The sequence below is a fragment of the Meles meles genome, chromosome 21, assembly GCF_922984935.1.
Source record: "Meles meles chromosome 21, mMelMel3.1 paternal haplotype, whole genome shotgun sequence".
NCBI lineage: Eukaryota > Metazoa > Chordata > Mammalia > Carnivora > Mustelidae > Meles > Meles meles.
The window spans coordinates 11096387-11119050 of NC_060086.1; the positions used below are offsets into that span (position 1 = coordinate 11096387).

Sequence of the window (22664 nt, forward strand, 5' to 3'; positions counted from 1 at the left end):
ACCACAGATGTGGACGATTTCTCAGTAGAGAGCGAACTTATGCTCCGTCTGATTCTACAACAGGTAACCTTTAACACTTTGACGAGTCCGTAACTGAGCCCGGGGTTGGGGACAGGGAGGGGAATGGTGTGATCAACTCTCCAGCCCCAGTGCTGCCCCTGGCCTGCTCTCACCTCCTCGAAGGAGGGAGACAGGGCCAATGGTCATCAGCTCTGCTCAAAGAGAGTCCTCTGAAGAACTAACAAGACGTTTACGGAGAACTAGTAAGACGTTTATGCTCTGGAAGCCAGGCTGCAGAGTGGATCTACTATATGATCCCACTTTAAAAAAAGTCACAAAAGTATTCAACCATCTGGTTCTAGAATAGGGATAGCAAGCTTGAACAGTTAAGGATTCAATTTCAACTAAATTTATCTGGCTCCTGAATTTCAGATAGCAAATAGTAAGAGTTTGGAGAGCTAAAGTATTCACTTTGCAAATTCACATGTAAGTGTTTGCATAACAAAGGCTACCTGTATGTATATTTATATCCCTGTACACACGTGTCCAGATGTTAAGAGTAAATGTTACTAAGTAGAGAGACAACTTTTAGTTCCCCGTCCTTTGTACTTACAAAATTTTATACAGTGAATAAGCTTAAAAAATTTTTTCAATTGCTACCCCCAAAGTCTAACGCTCCTCACAGATGCGAGTTTCACAAAAATTAGACTTCTGGGTCTCTCCAGAGACCAAAATCATCCAGCTGCCCCGATTATCTGAGAAACCAATTTTCATTTCACCTGGGGCAGCCAGAGCCTCACCAAGCAGACAGGGACAGCTCTCATCTTGTAAGTGGTTCACTAACAGGTGGGCACACGATGAAAGGTAGCAGTTGTCCACACGCGCACATGGCTTTGGCAGCATCTCGTGTTCAAGGCAGAACCACGTGACAACAGGATCCACGTGATGTGGGACTATTCCCCCCCACGCCCAATCCCACAGCTGAGGCTGAGGTGGGAGGGACTAAGCACAGACACTGGTCGGGTGGAGGGTGTTCTCAGACCACAGGGTCGGGGGTCTCGTGTGTACCAGGCCACACACAGACACCCTCAGCACACATCAGCTCATAGCTCCTCCCGACACCCCGAGCCTTTCCCAGAAGGAAAGCTCGGACAGAGAGCACAGAGAGATCATGCCAAATGGAATGGCTGCCAGAAACACCAGGGCAGACACACACTCACCGAAGAGCTGGGAGGGATTTGCGTTGGTGGCCTTCTCGTAGTTGGTGAGTCCCTCGTAGATGACCTTCCCGACAGCCGCATAGAGGCACTCCAACTCTTCATACTTGGAGGCTACACTGGAAGTGCCTGAAACAGAAGTGAGAACATGGGTCCTATGGTTTGGGGTCTCGGGCCCATCTGGGCTCCAGGAGGTAGACCTTCCTCACACTAGGCACGGAGCTTTAGTTATCTTAGGAACTGGAGCAACTGGCCCAGGCTGGTCTCTCCTGCTGCAGGATGCGAGCTGCTCCTCTCTGGGCTGCTTCTGACTCGACCAAGGTAAGTGACGTCTTCTCTCCCCAAGCCTTACGGGAACACGCTCAAGAGACGCTTATTTATGATACGCCAAAACCTGACCGTGGCAGCTGCTTGAAAATCTGACCGAACACTATAACCCAGCTCCCCTTCACTGCCTTAAGGAAATGTCACGTTCGGCAGATGAGAAACAGCATTTCCAAAGCAAGACAAAAAAATACCACGTCATGACTGCTTATGTCCATTTTTTTTTTTTTTAAAGAAACATTGAGGGGTGACTGGGTGGCTCAGTGGTTAAGCCTCGGTCTTCGGCTCAGGTCATGATCTCAGGGTCCTGGGATCGAGCCCCGCACTGGGCTCTCTGCTCAGTGGGGAGCCTGCTTCCTCCTCTCTCTGCCTGCCTCTCTGCCTACTTGTGATCTCTGACTGTCAAATAGATAAACTCTAAAAAAAGAAAGAAAGAAAGAAACACTGAAAGCACAAAGAGGGACAATAAAATGCTCTCTACAGGAACCGGAGGATGAGACTCTCAAATGACAGGCTCCGTGCCCTCCCGTCCACTCAGGCAGCAGGGGCAGGGGTCACCTACTTGGCTCTGTCGGGAAAATGCTCATTAGGCGGGAGAGGAGGCTGTGGACCGCTCGCAGGACCTTGGTGTTCCCGCACGTCATGCATGCGGCGACGCCCCGTTGCAGCGGTTTGAAGCTGCTAAGGATGGCCGGAGACTGGAGGACGGTGAGCAAGAAACTCAGCACTTCCAGCCCCGTGCAAATATTGCCGTAGTTGACTTGATTAGGCTGCTCCTGGAATGGAAAACACAGGTCACACACAGACGGCATCACTCCTCTGGTCCAGTCCGTTACAGAAACGCCAATCAGGCAAAACTGAAAATTAAACATCCTTTTAAAAGCTCATGAAAAATACTAATACTCGATATTAAAGGGTGAGAATCAGGGGTGCCTGGCTGGCTCAGTCCGTACAGCATGTGACTCTGAAGGGTTGTGAGTTCAAGCCCCACGCCGGGTGTAGTGGTTACTTAAAAATAAAATCTTGAAAAAAAAAAAAAAAAAAAAGGAAAATCCCTAAAATTGATCTTAAAAAGCAATCACTGAATTTCACTTCTCTCATCTTTTCTACTTAAAATACAAATATCCTTCCAAAAGGAAGTATCTTTGAGATGGTGGGTCATGAAATCAATCTAACAGATGACGCTAGCATTAATAACAACAGAAAACTGAGTGCACGGTTGTTCCTTGAAACTTTTGTTTCCGTGGTCTGCACACACAGACGCATACACGGTGGGCTGAGATAAAACCTTCCACTCACTACGGGAACAACGTGGGAAGCTGCTATGAGCTCGGCACACCACGTCATGAAAATGTTAGCCTATCACGTGGCAGAGCCGTCCACTAATGGCTGAACTTGACTCAACCGCGACTGCATGAGGGGAAAGTAATCTGACCTTTGAAAAAGAGAAATCGGCAGGAAATCCAGAAGTGCGACATAAGTTAGAATCGAAGCACGTACTGCACAAAGGCAGCCTATGAACGCACGGTTTTCATAGCACAGGGAATCTTTAGAACCTTCCGAAACAACTGAGGCAATTATGTCAGTCTTGGCAATGTACAATAACAAAGGTTTAAAATGGGTCTGCAGCTGCCAGAAATGACAGGATCATGGTTTTCACAGAAACAAACCAAATAAAAAACCCACCAAATTAGTTCTGGGCGCTAATTTCTTTGCTACCTGACTTTACAGTGCTCAACAACAAACTGCATGTCCCCTTTAAAAACTCACATTTGTTTTAAAGGTTGTCACATAAATCAACTGAAATGGTTTATCCTGATCCAGCCAGGAGGTCAGTTTAAGAAATGAGATCTCAAGAGGCAAGAGAACTATGAGGTCTCCAAAGCTCCTCCCTTGGGGCTAGGGGCTCAAACTGATGTCTTAAAAATCTTTTCCAGGCAGTGAAACTCCCTCCTCCTCGTACTTAGCGGCCATGACTGGCTGAGGGACCGGAGGGTTCGGGTTTCGGTGGTCCAGGAGCGAGGGACAGACACAGGCACCCACCACACTCATCAGCAGCTTGTCGAACCACTGCAGTTTGAGCTCAGACTTGGACCACATGTCCGGTCGCAGGGCGGTCTTCAGGAGAGTCACGCACCGGCGAGATAGCACCTCCCCAGGAGACCCGGCGGTGTTGGTGTTGTCGTTGACCTGGAAATGCACTCAGATTCAAGGCCCGTCTCACTGTGTTCGTCTTCCGTGTCCTGACACTGCCTCTTGCCCGCGGAGCCCAGCTTCCCAATTTTGTACTTACAAAATTTTATACAATGAATAAGCTTAAAAAATTTTTCAATTGCTACCCCCAAAGTCTAACCCTCCTCACAGATGTGAGTTTCCCCCCACCCCGCCCCAGCCACCTCCTCTCCCGCCTGACTCAACGGGGCCTCCTGTGCTTCAGGGACCCTCTTGGATGGGGCCCTCCTGCTCCCTGGCTGGGGGGGGTCAGGTCAGTGGTGATGTGCACTCATTTGCTTGGTGTATGGATCAGGGTCGGGCAGCTCCCCAGAACAGGGCCTCCCCTGGCAGCTCCCCGCCATGGACCTCCTGGGCTGTGCATGCCAGAGCACCAAGAAGGGACTGGTTCGATCACTTAGCAGATTCTTCTCAGTACTCTGAAATCCTCACCAGTATGGCGAGACCTAATATTCCATTTAATAATTACACAAACTGAAGATTCCCAGATTCTTTAAAAAAAAAAAAAAAAACACTTAGGAAAATTTCACTTGTTTTTCTTGAAAAGGAAAGATAAAGTTTCAGAAATAGATTTCCAACAAATGCATGAAAATACATACTGACATGAATAACAAACACGAGTTTTAAAGGCATTTACATTACTAAATATCATATATAATCTATATACGTCGGATCATCCTAGCAGCAGCACCTTTATGAGACAGGTACCTTGGAGGTTAAAGAACGTGCCCAGTTTTAAAATATGCCATTATCACCACGGAAAGAAAAAAAATGGTTTTAAAATAATCTTATCGCGCATAAAACACAGACAGGTTTCAGAAATATTAGCATGTCATGAAATCAATGGAATCTGGTATGAAAGTGAGAGAGCAAGCCTCAGACCTTGGTGTGTCCATTTCTATCAGACCCAACAGTCTGGAATCTACTAAGAAGTCTGTTTTCAAGAAGCCCGAGCATTAGGCATCCAGAAAGCCGTACCTGGCAAGCCACGCGGATGAGGAAGTTCACCACGGTGTCTGTGTGCTGCTTATCGATGGGCTTGGCAAGAAGGGAGTCTGCTCCCGGCAGCGACTGGCTCCTCCCGAACACCTACGAGAGGCAGGAAGAACACATTCAACGACACATTCCCAACGCAGGGCACGGACCCGTGCCGCCAGCTCACAGAGCGCAGTCTTTATGGGGCAGACGCTGTTCTGGGCGCTCGCCTGACTTCGATCTGGTAAGAGAGCCGTGGGTGCTCTGCTCTGTGAACTGCACGTGGAAGAGGGCAGCGCTAGAGAAGGGGGAGGAGCTGGGAGGCTCCGTGGTGAGCCGGCAGGGCAGGGTGCATGCCCGGAAGGGCAGCTTGCCACCGCCCTGGGTGGACATGTAAACAGACAAAACCTCACGTGGTTCCGGGACGCCAACCCAGACACAGGTGGCTGCAGAGACCATGTGCTCGGGAGGAATGCAGAGGGGAGGGACAGTTCCACCAGGACAGCGAGGGAGAGTCATCACCTCAATAAGGGGCGAGGAGAGCCAGCATCCTCAGGGCTCTCTCGGTGGCTGCCCTCCAACAAAATGGGACAATCGTTTAAAAAACTAAACACAACACGGGTGCACGTTCTCAATGTCAATCTTCTTACCCTACAGTGTTTCTCTCAGTGTCTTACTGCAAGGAATGAACCATTCTCGTCTGAACTCTAAGGGTATTAAACGTGTATCAAGAAAACGCCATCTGGGGGTGCCTGGGTGGCTCAGTGGGTTAAACCTCTGCCTTCGGCTCGGGTCATGATCCCAAGGTCCAGGGATCGAGCCCCACATTGGGCTCTCTGCTCAGCGGGGAGCCTGCTTCCCCCACCCCTCTGCCTGCCTCTTTGCCTACTTGTGCTCTCTGTCTGTCAAATAAATAAATAAAATATTAAAAAAAAAAAAAAAGAGAGAGAGAGAGAGAGAAAGAAAACGCCGTCTGGTGACTTGGGAAACACAGCGGGTAAGCTGGTGTCACTGGGGTTCCCCCGTTGAGCGCAGCCTTTCCCAGCTGTGTCTCGGGCATGGTGCTGGGTGCTGAGGCACACTGAGAATTTATGGGAATAAATGAACAAACTCCCTCGAGGAAGACCTCATAAAAGTAAGCACACAGGGCGCGTGCCCACATGCTCACCGCGCTGATGGCTCCCGTGGCCGTCCTGAAGCGTTTCACCTCCTGGGCAGAATCCACCGACAGGCCTCTCTTAATGGAGGAGACAGAGTTGACGCCTTCTCCGCTGGAATTCGGGTCCATGTCCGAATCCGGCTTAAAACACACACACACACGTGACCTCACTGGATGATTTCTAGAGAAGCAGAAGCAATACCATCTGGGACGACAGAGGTCTGGTAGCCATACCTGCTGGTCCTTGATCCTCTGCAGTTCCCACTTGATGACGACTTCCGACAGGTCGACGGCTAGCCTCCTCTGCTCGATGGTGACGCTGGGCGTGAAGCCCAGTCTCTGCATGGCGCTGACCATGTGCTGCACCAAGTGATGTCGCACCGGGTAGTACACCTGCGGGCACGGGGACGCGTCATGCCTCCAGAACCCGTGCACACGCGAACACGCACACGCGCAAACACATGAGCTTAACGCAGACTCCTGCTCAAGACCACTGACCCACGGCCAAACGAGGAAATTCTCATCTCCCTGTGGACGTGTGTGGGCGTTTACCACCACACCCCACCCCAGCCCCTCGCTGAGTCACTGGAGAACACTGTATTTCAGGCCTTTAGTACCATCTCCAAAGAATGGTCAAACACAGGGGCGCCTGGGTAGCTCAGTTGGTTAAGTGTCATCTTCTGCTCAGGTCATGATCCCCTTCTGGGGCTCTCTGCTCAGCAGGGAGTCTGCTACTCCCTTTCCCTCTGTCCCTCCCCCCTGCTCACAAGCAGGCACGCTCTCACAAATGAATTTAAAAAATCATAAAGAAAAAAAAGGAGACAAAAAAGAGTGTTGAAACACTGAATTCTCTTTAGGTAGGCAAGACTACTAACATGCACCAAACTTCAGACTTGATGTCACAGACATTCAGCCATACCAAGAGACAAATCACTGGTTCTAAAAGAGCTGGCGGTAAAGAAATTTCTCCTCTACCAGAAATCTACAGGAAATATTTACATTTGGATCAATCTAACAAAGTGGGGCATCTGGCTCTGGGAAGGAGGTACTGGCGCAACAACTCTTGAAGCAAGTTACCAAAACCGAGAGCTAATGATGACCACCTCCCAAAGCAGTAAGTCATCAGTATTCACGGTTACCCATGTCCTTACAAGAAAAACACAGTCCTAGACAGAAGCAGACACCTGGGATGCAGTCTCTACACCAGAACCATTTCCACGTTGACAAAACCACAGACACACATGCAAACACACGCACACACACACACGTGCATCAATGGGCCAGAAGTAACTTTACTAAAAGGTGAATAAGCCACCTTGTTACCCCAGAAATTAAAGAGAAGCAAAAGGTCAAAGTATATGGCTGAACATGCCACACAGCCCCGTCTACACTGCTTTCTACACACCTTGAAATGCTGCACGATCAGATGCAGAATGTGAACCAGCTGAGGGACCGTGTGGCCCTCCTCCACAATGATCTTCCTCGTCCAGTGGGTCAGCATCTGGTGCCCATCCTCCATCCTGGCAGGCACCGCCGGGGTCAGTATGGCCATCGCTTGCCTGACAATTGCTCGGGCTTCCATCGCGTGGGCCTTGAGCAGACTGTGAAATACCTAACGCAGGGAAGAGATTCTTACATGGGATGAGAATAAACACTCAGAGAAACAAGAAAAAACCCAATCACTGAACCAAGGCAGGGTATTTCTGCAAAATGATTTTTATAAAATTCCTCAGGGCTGTCTTAATGGGAAAGAACACAGTTGCTTCCTCCTTCATTAAGTTTTGAGTGATGAACACATTCATTCTCTTCCTACCGAGCACTCACTTTGGGCCAATGCTGGACTAGCGTCCAGTGCACAAAGATGAGTGAGACCTAGCTCCCCGCAGGGATTTGCTCTCGTGTAACCCACAGCTGTCAGCTGAAGCAGAGACCCTTTCTTTCCCGCCACCATGTGGCAAAGGGATCAAAGGGGCTGCCATGGGAGGCAGTCTTAGGCTAGTGCAAGTGAGAGGTGATGTCCTGACGTCAGTAATATCACAGGACACAAAGACTACCTGACAGGTGCTGAGGGTCGAGGGGACAGGACAAGTGTTGGAAATCAGTAAGATTCGCCCAAACCCAGACACCGGGGGAGCTAGAGAGTGTCGGGGCTGGTCCCTGGGTCTCTGGCTGGGCGGACAGCATCACAGAGCAGTGCCTGTGGGAGGTGATGTCTGAGGCCGAGGGCTCAGTCGAGGTCTTGGATTTACCACCACAGCAGCTCACAAGACAAGGAGTCAGAGGAAAACATTTAGAAGTGACCTCACAGAACAGAAAAAGGGTGATCACTCATAAAATGTTACTGGCACAACTCAGTGCTGAAGTGTACCACCACCTTTGACTCTTAAGAGACAGAAATGTACATACTCAGGGTCCTAAGAATTTGTGACAGCAAAAAACAAACTCAAATCCAGAGCCGCCTGGCATCAAGGCCTAAACCACTGAGGGACTCAGCGAAGATCTCTTGTCGTCAGCAGAGGATCAAGACAGCATGAGGGTTCTGAAGCGCCTCATGTCTTAACTAAGGAGTGGACTGGGCCCTTCCAGAAGAGTTTCAGCAGACCAGAGAATGGAAGCCAGAATGCACTGTGTAGAGGAGCATGAGGTGGACAAAGGGGACATTTTGTTGTTTCAACAGCAAGGCTGCCGAGGAACGAGAGAGCAGAGCAGGAACTGGGGAGGGAGGAGAGAATGCACAGTCATGGGAGAGCTCAGAGAGCTTAAGGATGACAGAAAAGAGCATTTTTAACGGTTTCGGAAAAGACAATAGGAAAGGAGGCCCCGATGGTGGGAGGGGGAGGCATGCACATGCGCACAAGCCCAAAGAGTGCTGGGAGGAGCCGAGGCGTGGCGGCGGGCAGGAGGGAGCCTCGCGGCACCTGGAGGACGATTTTCTTGTGTATGGCAAACTTGGCAATGATGTGCGCCAGCAGCAGGTGGCCACTGTATTTGCAGGCCGGGTCCACGCAGGCCTTGGAGAGCAGGCACGGCCACGCGAAGGTCATGAGGCGGCGCAGCTTGCTGTTGCGGTTCTTGTTGTTGTCGTGGATGTGGTGTGGGGCGTGCTCCACCAGCAGCGTGGCGAACTGCAGGAGGTAGATCCTCAGGGAGTCCAGCATGTCCGCCTGCTTCTCGGGATCCAGCACCTGCGGGGCACGCAAGGAAAGAACTCACTTCTGGCCCCGAGCACTGCGACCTATGAAGGGTTCTACAACAAGCTTGTGCTTTTATAGCACGCACACACGCGCGCACACACACACTATATGTGCATATATAACATCAAGTTTTAGGACAAGGGAAGCAATGATGTCACATCAATTTTCCTTTCACGTGCATGGATTGGAAATTCGCTGCATTTACATCAATGCCGAAGGGCAGGCGCCCCCTGCAGGGGGTGAAGGTACCTGAGGGGACAAGGAGGGCCTCCTCTTTGATACAAGGTAACTGATTCAGGGTGGAGTTTAATTCCAAGTAGTTGACATTTTTTCCTAGTCAGTTATTCATGATCTCGTCCTGATTTCTGAGCATCGTGATCAGAAAATGCTACCCAGAAAACAAATCTCTACAGAAGCGGTTAGTTTTCTACGTAATCAAGTATCAGACAGATTCCTACATTTTATGAATATAAAAACAAGAGTACACCTCAAGGAACACCCCACGCGTCTCTACCGAATCTGGGGCACCGCTGGCATCCTCCTTCAAGTCCGCTTCCTGATCCCGTTCCGCCTACCAGAAAGCTCTGAAAGGCTGAAGTCTCCCCCACAACTGTGCTTTCGTCAGGGTCCCTTTAGTCCCCTAACCCCCCTCTCCCTGGACTGGTTGCTTACCGACGGCCCCACCATGGGGCCCCACCCGCCTGCTGCCATCTGTCCTCCTCCAACACTCAAATCTCAGCTCCTCACTTGTGCCGCGTCAGCAGCATCCGACCCCAAAGACAGTCCAGAGAGGGTAGCACAGCTGCCCAGAATAAGGCAAATATCACCATGGGGACTCGAAAAGATCCCTTGGGCTCAGCTTGAATTCCTAGAGAAGGTGGGGGGGGGGGGTGAAAACTGCAGAAAAGAGGCCTGTCTTAGGCGACAAAGACTATGTAAGGACCAATGGCTGCCCCTGGGAATAGTCCCCTCCACCTGGATCCTAGGACAGAAGAGTGACAGAGGGGTGAGAAACTGAGCCCTTCCCAAGGGCGTTCAGGCAGCTGCAGTGCGCTGCGAGGCATGCCTGGGGCTCACAGCACCCCAGCAAACAACGTGTAAAGCGCACGCTCCACAACCTAAAGCCGACATAGCGCCCGCTAGCAGCGCAGCAAAGTTCGAAGGCTGACCTGCACGGGATAGGCCAGGCATTTCTCAAGGAAACACTCGCCCCCTCTGGTGCAAACAGGAAACGCAGCCATAAGAAACGCAGACTGTAACACCTAAGGTAACTTAAGACATCGCAGCTGCCACGGCAACAGTTCTGCGAACTTGACAACAAAATCCTGGGGTGGGGGAGGAAGAAAGGGGGAACCAGATCCAGTCTGATGTTCCCACTGGGTTTTGGTAGATTCTTTTGCAAAGCTAAAGATGAAAACTGTACTTCAAAAACATTGACCAGCTAGAGGGGTTTTTACAAAAGAACTGATAACCTGAGTTTTTACTGACATATGTTCTATTTCTCACTGGGCTCTTATTAGTGTGGAAAGTCAGTCCATTCTAAAGTGAAGATGCCTTTAAAACTGCACCAGTAAGAATTACAATGCTCTGCTAGAAATGAACGCAATCATGGAAAGTAAGAACCTTAGGGAAATACGCTTATTTCAACGAACCCACCACATACGCGCGCACACGCACACATTCTGTCTCACTCACGCATCTGCTAAGTTACTTTTCATGCCAACATATTATTAGTGATGCCACCTTGGTTATAAACACACTGGTGATGCTTTCCGGGTTATCGCCTTCTGGGTTGGGAGGTCCCAAGAGCTGCTCTCCTTCCCCCTTCTCAAAGCTGTATAAGAAAGCAGGATTCAAGATATGCTGCAGAACCTACAAAAAAATTTAAAAATGAAGGAGGAGGAAAGCAAAGCCATGCTCTTCGTTTCTTTACGAAGGTGGGCGGGAACACCAGGGGGTCACTTTGCACCCGGGAAGCTAGAGCTCAGTCACGGGTATGACTCATCATCCCGACTTTTACTCAAGCAATCAGCTGGAAAGGGAGAGTAAAACAGGAGGAAATGTGACATCAGTCTGTCTACTCTTCTCATTTTCTCTTTTCATTTTCTACAAATCATTTTCTAAAAACAAGGACACTAACAAACTACTTCTCAGCACTGGTTCACTAGGACCTGCCGTATGCTTCTCAACAAGGGCATTCTCCTCACCAACAGTCCAGATGCTGTTGAAGTGTCACTAGAGGCAAAGCAGATGAATAGGCCCTCGCTTCCCTAGGAAACGCGCCCCAATGCCCACGGCTCCCACCGTCCAACAGTGGGACTCACCTTGGCTTTCAGTTCATCTCCAAAGTTGGGGTCATTGAAGTCCACAAAGCGAAAAAACAGGGCACGTTTCTGAGAAATGTTGTAATTTTTGGGAATCTCTTCCTCCATATACTCTTTCAAGAACGTCATGTTGCAGAGAAAACGACCGGTGAAGGCCCGGAGCAACTGGAATAGCAATTCTATATCGCCGTAATTCCTTCTGCGGGGTCAAACGAGAGCACAGATGAAGTCCTGGCCCACTTCAGGACTAGGCAGGATCTTTGCGCTGCCTTTCTTTTATTTATTTATTTATTTAAGATTTTATTCACTTATTTGACAGAGATCACAAGTAGGCAGAGAGGCAGGCAGACAGAGAGGGGGAAGCAGGCTCCCTACTGAGCAGAGAGCCCGATGTAGGACTCGATCCCAGGACCCTAGGATCATGACCTGAGCCAAAGGCAGAGGCTTTAAACCACTAGGCCACCCAGGCACCCCCAAGTTGCCTTTCAACAGCTCGAAGTCCCAGTCTGCTCTCTGTAACAACGTGACTACACGTGGCCAGTGAACCACAGCTCAGCCCAAGATCCCAGGCAGGCTCTGGCTTTGCCTGCAGGACAGAACAAGTCACTCGACGGGAAGGCAAACAGATGCACCCACTTGCAGTAATTCAGCAGACAGTAGGCCAGCAGCTTGGGCTCCTTCCAGTTGGTGGCAGCCATGTTCTCCTTCCGGTGTCTTTCTTGGAAGGTTTCGCTGACCCACACGCGTCTCAACTGGCTCACTAGAGAATGCTGATTGGCCAGCCAGGAGTCGTCATTCTTAACTATAATACTTATAATCTGTCAAAGAAGTGACAGGGTTAGGGAACGGACAGGGTTCTCTGCGTGTCTTGCCTAAGCTTTCAGGATTTCAGGTGCTCAGGGAAGAGCGGCTACCTTGATGGCCTGAAACTGGAGGTCCAGGCGCATGGTGCTGGTGCTGGGCGAGCCGGGGCGCACGGCAGTCTGCGTACCGCCGGGCACCAACAGAGTGATGAACCTGTTCGGGTTAGCTGCCAGCACGTCTCGCAGAGGTCTGGCATCTTTGTGTTTTAAGAAACTCTGAAAACGAAACAAAACAAGCCATTTTAAGCTAGGCCCAAAGATTTAGATACTCTGAATTCTAAGGTTCTTTCTAAATCTCTCCAGGCAGGCTAAAAAGTCTCCATAAGCACCCTTGGAAACAACAACAAAAAAAAGTGCTTCTCAGCAGTAATACTTTGGGATTATGGGGGTCTCATAACCTCAGCAGCTCTTTTCATTTGTTACCACCACCCATATCCTAAAGGATCCCTCCACTCAAACTTTCTGCATGCACAACAATGATGTTTCTGACACTCGGATATAGGACAGAAAAATAAAGCCGAGGCACTGAACAGTGAACTATTAATTTCAGATTTCAGAGCACACCGGCTAACACAAGTCTGTGGGGACCCCTGACTCCAGCTCCTCGCGCGCCTACCATGAACATTCTGCTCCACTGCGGATCATTCAGCGTCGCTTCCATCATGAACAGCTCTACCGTCTGTGAGGGGTGCCGTGTCAAGAACTTGATCAGAGGCTCTCTGAAGGGACTGCCAGCCTAGAACACATAGGGGGAAATGGCGTCTTCTCAGGGCTTGAGGCTTCGTTGGTCTACCGACCTACCATGGCAGAAGGAGGCACGTCTCCCCCTTGGGAATGGTGTGCGCTACAGCCATAAGCAAATATTAACATTAGACATCTTCCTGCTGTTAGATTAATGCATCTAAAATGTAACAAAGTGAAAACATCACAAGCCAGCAGACAGAGAAAGGATAAGAAGTAACCCCGAGTTTGACCATTACCTCAATCAGCATAGCCCGTTCTGTTTTCATCACCACCTCTAACAAAGGCTTGACCAGAGTTTGAGGTGCAGCTGGGATCAGATGAAAAAGGTTTATAATTGCTGAACAAATTTTCATTTCCTAGTGAAGAAAACCAGAAATTACAAAATAGGCCAATTAACGTTGCCAGCTAGAGATACCAACATTACTACAGACCCTACTACGGTCTAGCTCCATTCGCAAGGCTAGCCACCAGAAGCGAAGAATTAACATGTAAAAAGCCACAAGTTACCAATGTCAGGTTACTGCTGTGGCTCAAGGAAAGTAACTGCCCTTGGCCTTGAGATTTTATCTGTCAACGGAGGGGAGATGGAGCTGTGTACACCTGTCGTGATTGTGCTGTGTCTGTTTTCAAGAACAGGGCCAGGGGTTGGAAGTGAGCTGCCGGGTTGCCTGCGCCAGCCCCTCCCGGAGGAGGGGACGAGCATGCCTGGGGCCGTGACAGTGTTACGATTCCCCTGCTTTGCTGTGACATCATGGGGTCTTCCCGATACACTAAGGTCTGAGGGCACAGATTCCTTCTGCCCTCAAAACTTAGCACAAAGCAAGTCTTCAAAACATCGTCAAGTATTTATCCTGAAAATTAGACATTAATGTAAATAAACTGACCATGGTACTAAGTATTTGTCGAGCAGGCCTATGAGGCTGACAAACTCCTACTGAAGCATACGAAAACTGTGAAATGCCAAGATTTCTGCACTTTTTAAGGTGCTAAGAGCTCCATGGTCAATGGCTCTTGTTCCAACGTTCTGCTCTCAGTGGCAGTCCCCATGGTTTGGAATCCACAATTCAAAGAGACCCCAGGTGACCAGAGCCCTGGCCAGACAAGGGAAGACTCCCTGATGTACGGCCCTGCCTCGTGTGCAACAGGAGGCCCGTCACACTAAGCACAGTAAAACGGGGATGATAAACACTCGTCAGGAGGGACCACACCCCAGAGGCGTCTGAGATACTTCCCCAAAAGCCTCTACCAAGGGAAAGGCCAAACCGTGAGCTGGGGAAGAAATGACAAAACGTGGCTCAGGGTCACCCCACCTCTCCTGTAGAGTTCTCTTCTACAGAACTGCCAGGTGTTCACACAGAGGAAGCTCTGTTCTGAAATCACAACCTGCTCACAACGGCACTTTTGCATTATGGGTTTTCGTTTTCGAAGTGCGAACAATCACTTCTTTTGGTCTCCACAACACCACCGGAAGATAGGACTGACAGATGTTATCATCCCCATTTTACAGCAGAGGGAAAGCTCGGGGTCTGAATGTCCGAAGTCCCAGTGTCGGGACAACGTCAGTGTGGTGTGTGTGAGCGAGAGATGCGGGGGGACTGGGCGCGGAGGTCTTAAACTCCAAGCAGGCAGGCACTCGGGAGTGTGAAAGAAAATAGAGCTCCTCCCAACTCCTAGCAGGTATGACACTCTCTGTGTGGTTTCCTCCCAAGAGGCTGTTAGATGTATGAGCTCATACGAACATTCTGAGAGCGAAACCCAGTCGAATCTTAAACGGTGTTGACATACTGCCATTCGAACATGTAGAAAAACCAAAGAACTTAGAATCTTGCTTAAAACATCCTAATGGGAAACATGCGTGGCATCCGGACACTTCACAGCAATGGTACTAATACGACTCTGCCACAGACAGACGATACGGCTCACTGCACTCCAAGGCACAACGCACTCTGTCCACCACAGAACCACAAGTCACAGCAAAACCAATACGACAACACCCCCTCCTGCGCCTCCACTGGGATTCTCACCTCTACCCCTTCCATGGCAGGCTGAACCAAAGCAAAAATTACAGCATGAAAAAAGGCAACAAAAAGGTAAAAAGGAAAAGAAAAGAAAAGAAAATATAAACTGTTCTTCACAGCAAGTCATAAACTGACTTTAATAGGGTTGTTCTCACCTCAAACTGACAGAATGGAGACAAGGAACATCTCCCGCACTCGGAAATGCTTTCCTGAGGATGGGGAGGAAAATCATCTTTTTTTTTTTTCTATTTATGTTATTTACATAAAAACTTCCCATATACTCATACACAGTAAGGATTATTTGGCGGGGGAAACAAGACAGTAAAGACAATTATCAAAAAGCACACAGTAATTGGCAAATGCTTAGCAGCAAAAAAGTACACCTTCCACCCTTCAGACGTCAAAACAGAGCCCTTCAGAGAGTGTGGAACAGCGCATGTCCCTTCCCTATATCAAATTTAAAAAGCAGGAATTTCGGAATTCTGGCCCAGGGGGAGAAACTATTGTAAGCAAATACATTTAAAACTCTGTTTCGAGTAAGTTACGATCTTAGGTGCAGCACTGACTTTAACAAAATGCTCTTCCTCTTTCCCAGCGGAAGTCAGGAGAGTACCAGGTGGTTTAGCCCCTGTATCGGGGCATGTGTGAGGCCTCCACCCCCCGGAGGGACCCGCAGGCCAGGACGCCGCCGCCCACAGAGAGCTGGGTTATTCTAGGAAGCTGTGTACGCACACACAGACACCACATGGCAAGGGGTCAGAAGCTCTCCCCTGGGAGCTTAACGCTAAGCAGCAAACCTTCCTAAAAACGGTGCTCGTGCGAAGCTCTGCTCTTCAGGGTACCCAGCATCACAGAAAAGCTCGTATTTGTTTTATTATAAATAGTCACCTATTTAACACCTCTTCAGGTTCACCAATCGTGTAATATTATTTGGGGAGTCAACCAAATGGGGAAAGACTATGATCTAAGATCCATCCCAACCCTGAATGACATTCATAAAAAATGATCAGAGCTCAAGGACAGAAAGGCAGCGGCTTGGCCTCAGGCGGAGGCAATGAAACGGGGCACGCTGAACCCCAAACACCACAGCCTGAGGCCACCCCCGCAGAGCCGGGTGTTCCCAGGACGGTCAGGAAGTGGACTCCTAGGATGGTCAGGACACGTTTCTGTAGGAGCTGGAAGACTTTCCAGTACCCACAGCTCCGTCTCCTGCCCATGACCTCTGCCCCATCCAAGAAGCCCTCCCAATAACGGGCCGTAAAAGTTGATGGAATCTTTCTGATCTAATGCAAATCATTCACTTGCCCCCTAGAGGTTGTTCGATGTTTATTCTAGAACTGTGCATTTCAGAAAATTAACAGATTATAAAACAAATATAAAATTTAGAACAAAAATACCTAGTGGATGAGAGATGGGGAGGAAAGGCACAGAGGCACTGTACCTACTCCCAAGAGTTTAGGCTTTAAATACACTCTGCTCTCCCCCACGAAGAGTTCCTGATTTTCCCCTTTGTGTATAAATAACAAACCTCCCAAGAGGTCATGGGGGTATAACACTCCTAAAAAAAGTGTAAAATCCTGGTTTAGTTTTGCTTTAGTTGGCTGTTTTTAAAAGCAGCAGGAATTGAGACTTACATAAACAAAACACCTTGACACAGAATGGCCAAAACAAAGCATAATAAAGCCAAAGGAAAAAGAAAATTCCAAGTTGGGATGAAACACAGTATCCGACAAATGCGCAGAGGAAGACAAAAAGCCACGTTGATTATGCCTCTGAGGAGCTATAGCGTCCCCTCCTTAGGACACTGCCGTACAGTTTCACCAGGTGTAACAGGACCTTAGGGAAAACACAATCCTACCGATTGGACGGTCATCAACTTGGAAAGTATTTTAAACGAGTATTAACATACACAGATTAGATTCAAAACAGCAAGAACCATTATTTTTAAGAGTGAAATCTTAAAATGACCAAACATCAGACACATAAAAAAATTTACCTAAAGTAGTTTTCCCTGAAAGCCATAAAAATGGGTTTTCAAGTACTGGCCGTTTGATATTTAGCAAACAGTTGGGGTGGGGATTCAGACCCGTCAACATACATGCCAGTATCTACGTGATGCTTTGCTACGTTCTCCTCAGTGTCTGAAGCCCTGAAACCTACACTTAGTTTCATGAGGCAGTGATGATGGGAAGCAATGGGAAACGGCTGAGGAATGCACCCCAGGCAAAGAGCAGCTGCCAAGAACAGTCTAGAAAATACACTTTATACACTTTACAGCAAAACCAGTAAAATTAAAAATTCTAACATTACAAGCATCCCAGAATTCTTATCAACGAAAATGTATTAAAGTGAACAAAAAGAGATTTTAAAGAAACACAAAAAGGAATGTTCCAATAATTAAGAAAAACAAAGGCAAAATGTAATTGCTAGTAGATGTTCAACAGTTTACACGACTATAATCACATAAACTGGGTTTCTGACCGGGATTTTAATGAAAAGCCCTGCTTCGATAGTAACATTGTGAACAGCAGTGGCACGGGTGCCCTTCCCAGAAGCAAACAAGTCACTCACGTTTCCGTCGCTCCTCTGGCCCCCTTTGTGGGTGAGGACCACCACCTCCATCCACTTTCGTAGATGTTGCTGTTGGAAAAAACAACATCCTTAGACATTCTTCTCTCACACGTGAACAGTTCAATTCCATGCTGTTCTTAGATGAAAATTCATATGTAATTACTAATTCCCATCATATTCCATGTGAGGATGGCAGTGTTCGAATCTGAAACAGCCCGAACGTTGAACTAGAGGGAGTAACTGGCATTTGCATCATGTTCTGTGAGCAGAAGGCTGAATTTGCCCTGATGTAACAGGAAACGTCCTGAAACCTGGCCATTCCGATACGGCATTTTACCGCTGCACTCCTATGGCCACGTTACTTTGTGCTGCGCCTGTTCATGCAGAGCGTTGAGGAGCCAGGCACCAGGTTAGGCCCCCCGGGGTGGAGAAGTGAACAGGCAGACATTATCCCTATCCTCGTTCCAGCTCGGGTTCTAGCGGGGAGAGCAAGGTGAAACACACGGGTGCCAGCTGCGGCACAGTCACGGTAAGGGTTGTGGAAGAGGAACAGGAATCAGCTGGAGAAGGTGGTCTAGGTCGCGGAGGACCCTGCTGAGGAACACTCCAGAAGCACAAAGGGAGAGCACACCAGGCAGAGAAAAGGAGATGCAAAGGCCCTGAAGCCACCAACAGGCAGGCTTGGCTGCTATATGTGGCCCAAGAGCAGTGGGCACAAGGAGGGGTTTGGGGGATGGGCCGAGCACGGATCCCATCTCGTCAGAGGCTGCACAAACGAGTGCGAACAGGAAGCAATTCCCTCCTGTGCAGAACCAGGACAATCATTATGTGGTATGACCCTGTATTCTATGCCAAGAGTACAAGAAGAGAGATCCCTGAGCCCAGAGCAACTCTGGTCTGCCCAGGCACACGGCAGCCAGCCTTCCAGCCACGGTGTCCAGCAAAGCCTGGCAGATAAGCACTCAGAGCCTACAGGTAAAACCACAAGACTATCCAAATAACAGAACTATCTTCACTGTCCCACACTGTCCAAAACCTGTTCTTTACATACTGAAGCCCTACAGAAGTTAGTTGCTTTAAAAAGGATTCCGTGGTCAAGGTGGCTTGGGGACAGGTGACTTAAGTCCACCTAAACACTTACGGGGCCAGTGTTCCAAAGAACACACATTGAGAGACACTAAAATATACATGCTTTCAAAGAAACTTAGTATGTTATTTGCCAGTAAAATTTCTGGAAAGATATTAATAATCACCAAGATCTAGGTTCATGAAAGTCTATCTTAGCACAACAGCTGTTCTACCAAAGATAAGAGAGGAACAAAACCAAAGGCGAAGGAAGCAGCCAGCTGCTTCACCTAGGCACTCTGCTTTCAGACGCCACAAACGAAAAAAATAACACTCATTGTACATAAATTCACTTCTAGCTCAGTAGGGAGCTATCCACGGCACATACCCACATGAGAGACTTCAAGGTCAAGTAACACGAAGTTTGAGTTTTTAAAAAGGCACTTCTGGGGGTTGTTCTCATGAATGCCCATTCTACACAGCAGAGTGTTTCAGCTCTTAAAATTATGCTGAAGGCTTAACCTGTTCATCTCAAAAGCATATCATTCGCGGGAAAACAAAGACTGCCGCGCTGCCCCCGCCTCAGCGCGGCGCGAGCAGGACACATCAGGAGACCCCGCTGCCAACGTGCCGTCGGCACAGACCCAGGCTGGGCCTGGGCAAGGTGGGGGCCGGAGGAAAATGGCCGGACCTGCCAGGAAAGGGGGGGGAAGTCCCCAGCCGACGTCAGCAACTGCAGACCGTGAGGTGGGACAGCAGTCTCTCCAGACCGCTCTTAACCGCTGGGGAAACGACGTGCACTGAACGAGGTCCCGGCTCACCGCAAACACGAAGGGTGAGCCCGGCGGTTGGCCAGTGAAATAGCCACAAACATATCACCTCCAGCAGGCAGGCAAAGGCAGCAAGAAATGGCAGCGGGGAGGGCAGAGATGCCAACGACAATGCTGTGCCACCTGGAAGGCACACGAGGGTCACACGCCACCGGCACCGAGAGCTGCGATGTGATGGCAGATGCGGCACGGGTCCAATGTGCTTACGTCGGGAAGGGACTGCCCACGCCTGCGAGGGTGTGCGTGCGTGGAGGCTGGAAGGGCCTGTGGGTTACACACATTTGGAAGCTAAAGAGGAAGGAGCCTTCCAGTTTGGAGAACTTAATTCCATGGAATACTGCTTTCCAGTAACACACTCCAACAGGACGTCAGCTACAATCTTAAGGGCCAGCCACAATACTACCAACTCCCAGTCAAGGTGCTTTGGTCACTGATCCTTTCTTGGGCGTCTGCAGGTACAAAGAAACCGTATGTGAGGTACAAAGCTGTGTGGTCCTCGTGCAGGCACAGAGCTGCACTCCGCAGACTACACGCACCACAGCTACCGAAACAGAAGTCTTTCATCCCCCGAGATGGCAAATGGCCAAAGCCCACTTGAGAAACTTAAGCATGAAAAGTACGTGCACGTTTGCAGGCATGTAGCATGAAATCCTGTTATTTATAAACTTCTACTTACCAGAAGCAAAACTGAACGCATAAGACAGTTAATAGTTCAATCTCCTTCATCTGCTTATAATTCAAATTTAAACATTGTCAAATACGTATTTTATTTGCATAATTACCTGGTAATTTTAAAAACCCTAAAGACTTTTTTTTTTTAAAGATTTTATTATTTATTTATTTGACAGAGAGAGAGATCACAAGTAGACAGAGAGAGAGAGAGGAGGAAGCAGGCTCCATGCTGAGCAGAGAGCCCGATGTAGGACTCGATCCCAGGACCCTGGGATCATGACCTGAGCCGAAGGCAGCGGCTTTAACCCACTGAGCCACCCAGGCGCCCCCCTAAAGACTTCTAAAGTTCCTGTATGTTTTTTCCTACATCACTGTCTATAACAGCAAAAGGCTGGGCAGAATCTAGACGCCGTCAGTGGGGGAATGGTGCCATGAACTCTGGCATGTCCACATACTGAAACAGTACGCAGCCAGACAGAAGGAAGACAGAAGGAAGAAGCACTTCTGTTCTGATCTGAAATGATGAGTGGCAAACAGAAAAAGTAAGAACTCTGTGTATATGGTGCTTCCTTTTGAGGGAAACAAAAAAGAATATATGTATGTCCTACTACAAATATAAAACATCTCTGGACCGATATTCAGGAACCCTTTACCAGTGGCTGTCCCTGGGCAGGGGAGGTGGGCAGCTGGAGGACAGGGACGGGAGGAGACTTTCACAGTACTCCTTTCACACTTCCTAAATTTTAAACCATGTATATATACACACATATCTATTACTTACCTAAAAAAAAAAAATTACAATATCAGGTTGATTACTAACTACGTTTTAATGCATTTGGCTTACCATCATCTGATCACAAAATTTATCATTGAAGGAGTTTGGGAAGAGCCTGGTGACAGAAGTGAGACGATTCACGACATTCAGCGTCAAGCTTCGATAATCCCCCAGCATCATCAACAAAGGCCGCATGTGTGTATGAATTTGATCTACTTCTATGGTAGCACCTTCCAGAAACTATTTAAAAAAAGAAAAGTTACAGAGGAAAATAGCCAAGAGAAGACACTTTATAACAGAATAAACTCATTTGGCTCCAGCAGCCAATCTGTGGAATATTAACCACATACATTCCAAAAATTTATCATGAAACAGAGACTCGTCATTACTGTTGAATATTTTAAACAAGTGTGACTAGGAAACAAGCAGAGACATTACTGGACTCCCATGTGTATTCACGCGAGGCAGACTTCCAGGCGTACAAACCAGGTGAATGTTATCAGGAAGAAGCCCGGTGACAGGACACACGCACATTTGCACACACATAGCCGCTCGCTCACCTTTCTCATGCAGGCTTCTCCGGCCTCCTGCAGCTCGCTGTTTGTGGAATTCAGGGCCTTGAAGAGTGCAGCGATGATCTTCTCCCTGGACTGAGGAAGGTAATTGCAGGCAGCAAGCGCATCTTTAGGAAGAGAGATCAACACAATTTCATTACTAACCGGAAAACAATATATGAACAATGTCCTCGTCTAAAGGCTCTTCCCAACCAACACCAAGTATGAATCACTGAAGCACCTGCCAGATGTCTGGCCGCGAGAAAGACCAAAGAACACATGGTCCCCTAACACGTGTTTGCGTTATCTAAGAGGGAAGTCAACAGCCGCTCAGAAAGGCCGTGACACATACAACCGCGTCCAGATATTAGAAGGGCTGGAGGGGGAAAAAGGGGGCACCCACTGACACCCCTTCCCTAAGACATCGCCACACAGGGTGAGAGGATTGGCTGAGCTGCGGGCAGATGCACAATGAAGTGACAGAGAGGGCTGGCCTTGAACTCTAGCGCTGAGGGAGGGTACACACACCACACAGCCTGACTTCTCTTCCGCTATCCGTGTCTCATCGGGCAGCCTCCTCCCGTCGTGGGGAGTTCAAGGCTTTGAAAACACAAATGCTCTTGGAAAAGGCGACACACCTCAGTCCTCTAGAGCAATGCCCCTGTTAGCCAACGGGATTGCATGAGAGGTGCCGGAAAAAAGGTATCCCCACCAAAGAACAAAGCTGCCAAACTTGGCTACAGAGAGCCTCCCCCCAGCCGCCTGCTGTCGTCCACACCCCAGCCCTGCGCCTGAGCACAGGCATTATGGTCTGCCTCTCAATTTGTCTACCTCTAATTCAAGGAGGATTCTGGCAACATTTCACGTAGAGTATAGAAATCAACAAGGCAAGAGACCAAGTCAACTAAAAAAACTTTACTGCGTATTTATTCAGCAAAAAAAAAAAAAAAAAAAAAAGTAGGGGGAATGATGCTTCTAAGTGAGAAGAATTAAAGTCAGTAAAAATTCAACAATGCAGCTGACGTTGGTCATGAAAGCCTAAAGAGGGCAGGATTCTCAAATGCCACGGAACCACTGCAAAGCCTCTGAAGGTTGTAGCGTATCTTCCCGTATCCTCCGATTGGGTGAACTGGCAATATACGAGCAC

At 48.7% G+C, this 22664-nt stretch overlaps 1 protein-coding gene across 10 annotated transcripts in view; it reads right to left on the reverse strand.

The window, feature by feature from the left end:
* The window catches only part of LOC123933429 (transformation/transcription domain associated protein), a 114288-nt gene that overhangs the window by 45196 nt on the left and 46428 nt on the right, over nucleotides 1-22664 (reverse strand). For 5 of the 10 annotated variants that reach the window (XM_045992564.1, XM_045992568.1, XM_045992569.1 and 2 more), the window contains exons 29-47: nucleotides 21524-21645; nucleotides 21033-21203; nucleotides 17622-17690; nucleotides 15206-15259; nucleotides 15057-15077; nucleotides 13269-13388; nucleotides 12905-13024; nucleotides 12340-12504; nucleotides 12062-12243; nucleotides 11426-11624; nucleotides 10845-10973; nucleotides 8826-9092; nucleotides 7313-7519; nucleotides 6142-6300; nucleotides 5917-6048; nucleotides 4752-4862; nucleotides 3585-3731; nucleotides 2104-2317; nucleotides 1221-1346 (exon numbers count right to left, since the gene is read on the reverse strand). In XM_045992564.1, the coding sequence (XP_045848520.1) occupies nucleotides 1221-1346; nucleotides 2104-2317; nucleotides 3585-3731; nucleotides 4752-4862; nucleotides 5917-6048; nucleotides 6142-6300; nucleotides 7313-7519; nucleotides 8826-9092; nucleotides 10845-10973; nucleotides 11426-11624; nucleotides 12062-12243; nucleotides 12340-12504; nucleotides 12905-13024; nucleotides 13269-13388; nucleotides 15057-15077; nucleotides 15206-15259; nucleotides 17622-17690; nucleotides 21033-21203; nucleotides 21524-21645 (2715 nt within the window). The remainder of the gene's footprint in view (nucleotides 1-1220; nucleotides 1347-2103; nucleotides 2318-3584; nucleotides 3732-4751; nucleotides 4863-5916; nucleotides 6049-6141; nucleotides 6301-7312; nucleotides 7520-8825; nucleotides 9093-10844; nucleotides 10974-11425; nucleotides 11625-12061; nucleotides 12244-12339; nucleotides 12505-12904; nucleotides 13025-13268; nucleotides 13389-15056; nucleotides 15078-15205; nucleotides 15260-17621; nucleotides 17691-21032; nucleotides 21204-21523; nucleotides 21646-22664) is intronic. The other 5 variants (XM_045992573.1, XM_045992572.1, XM_045992571.1 and 2 more) reach the window with 2 other exon arrangements.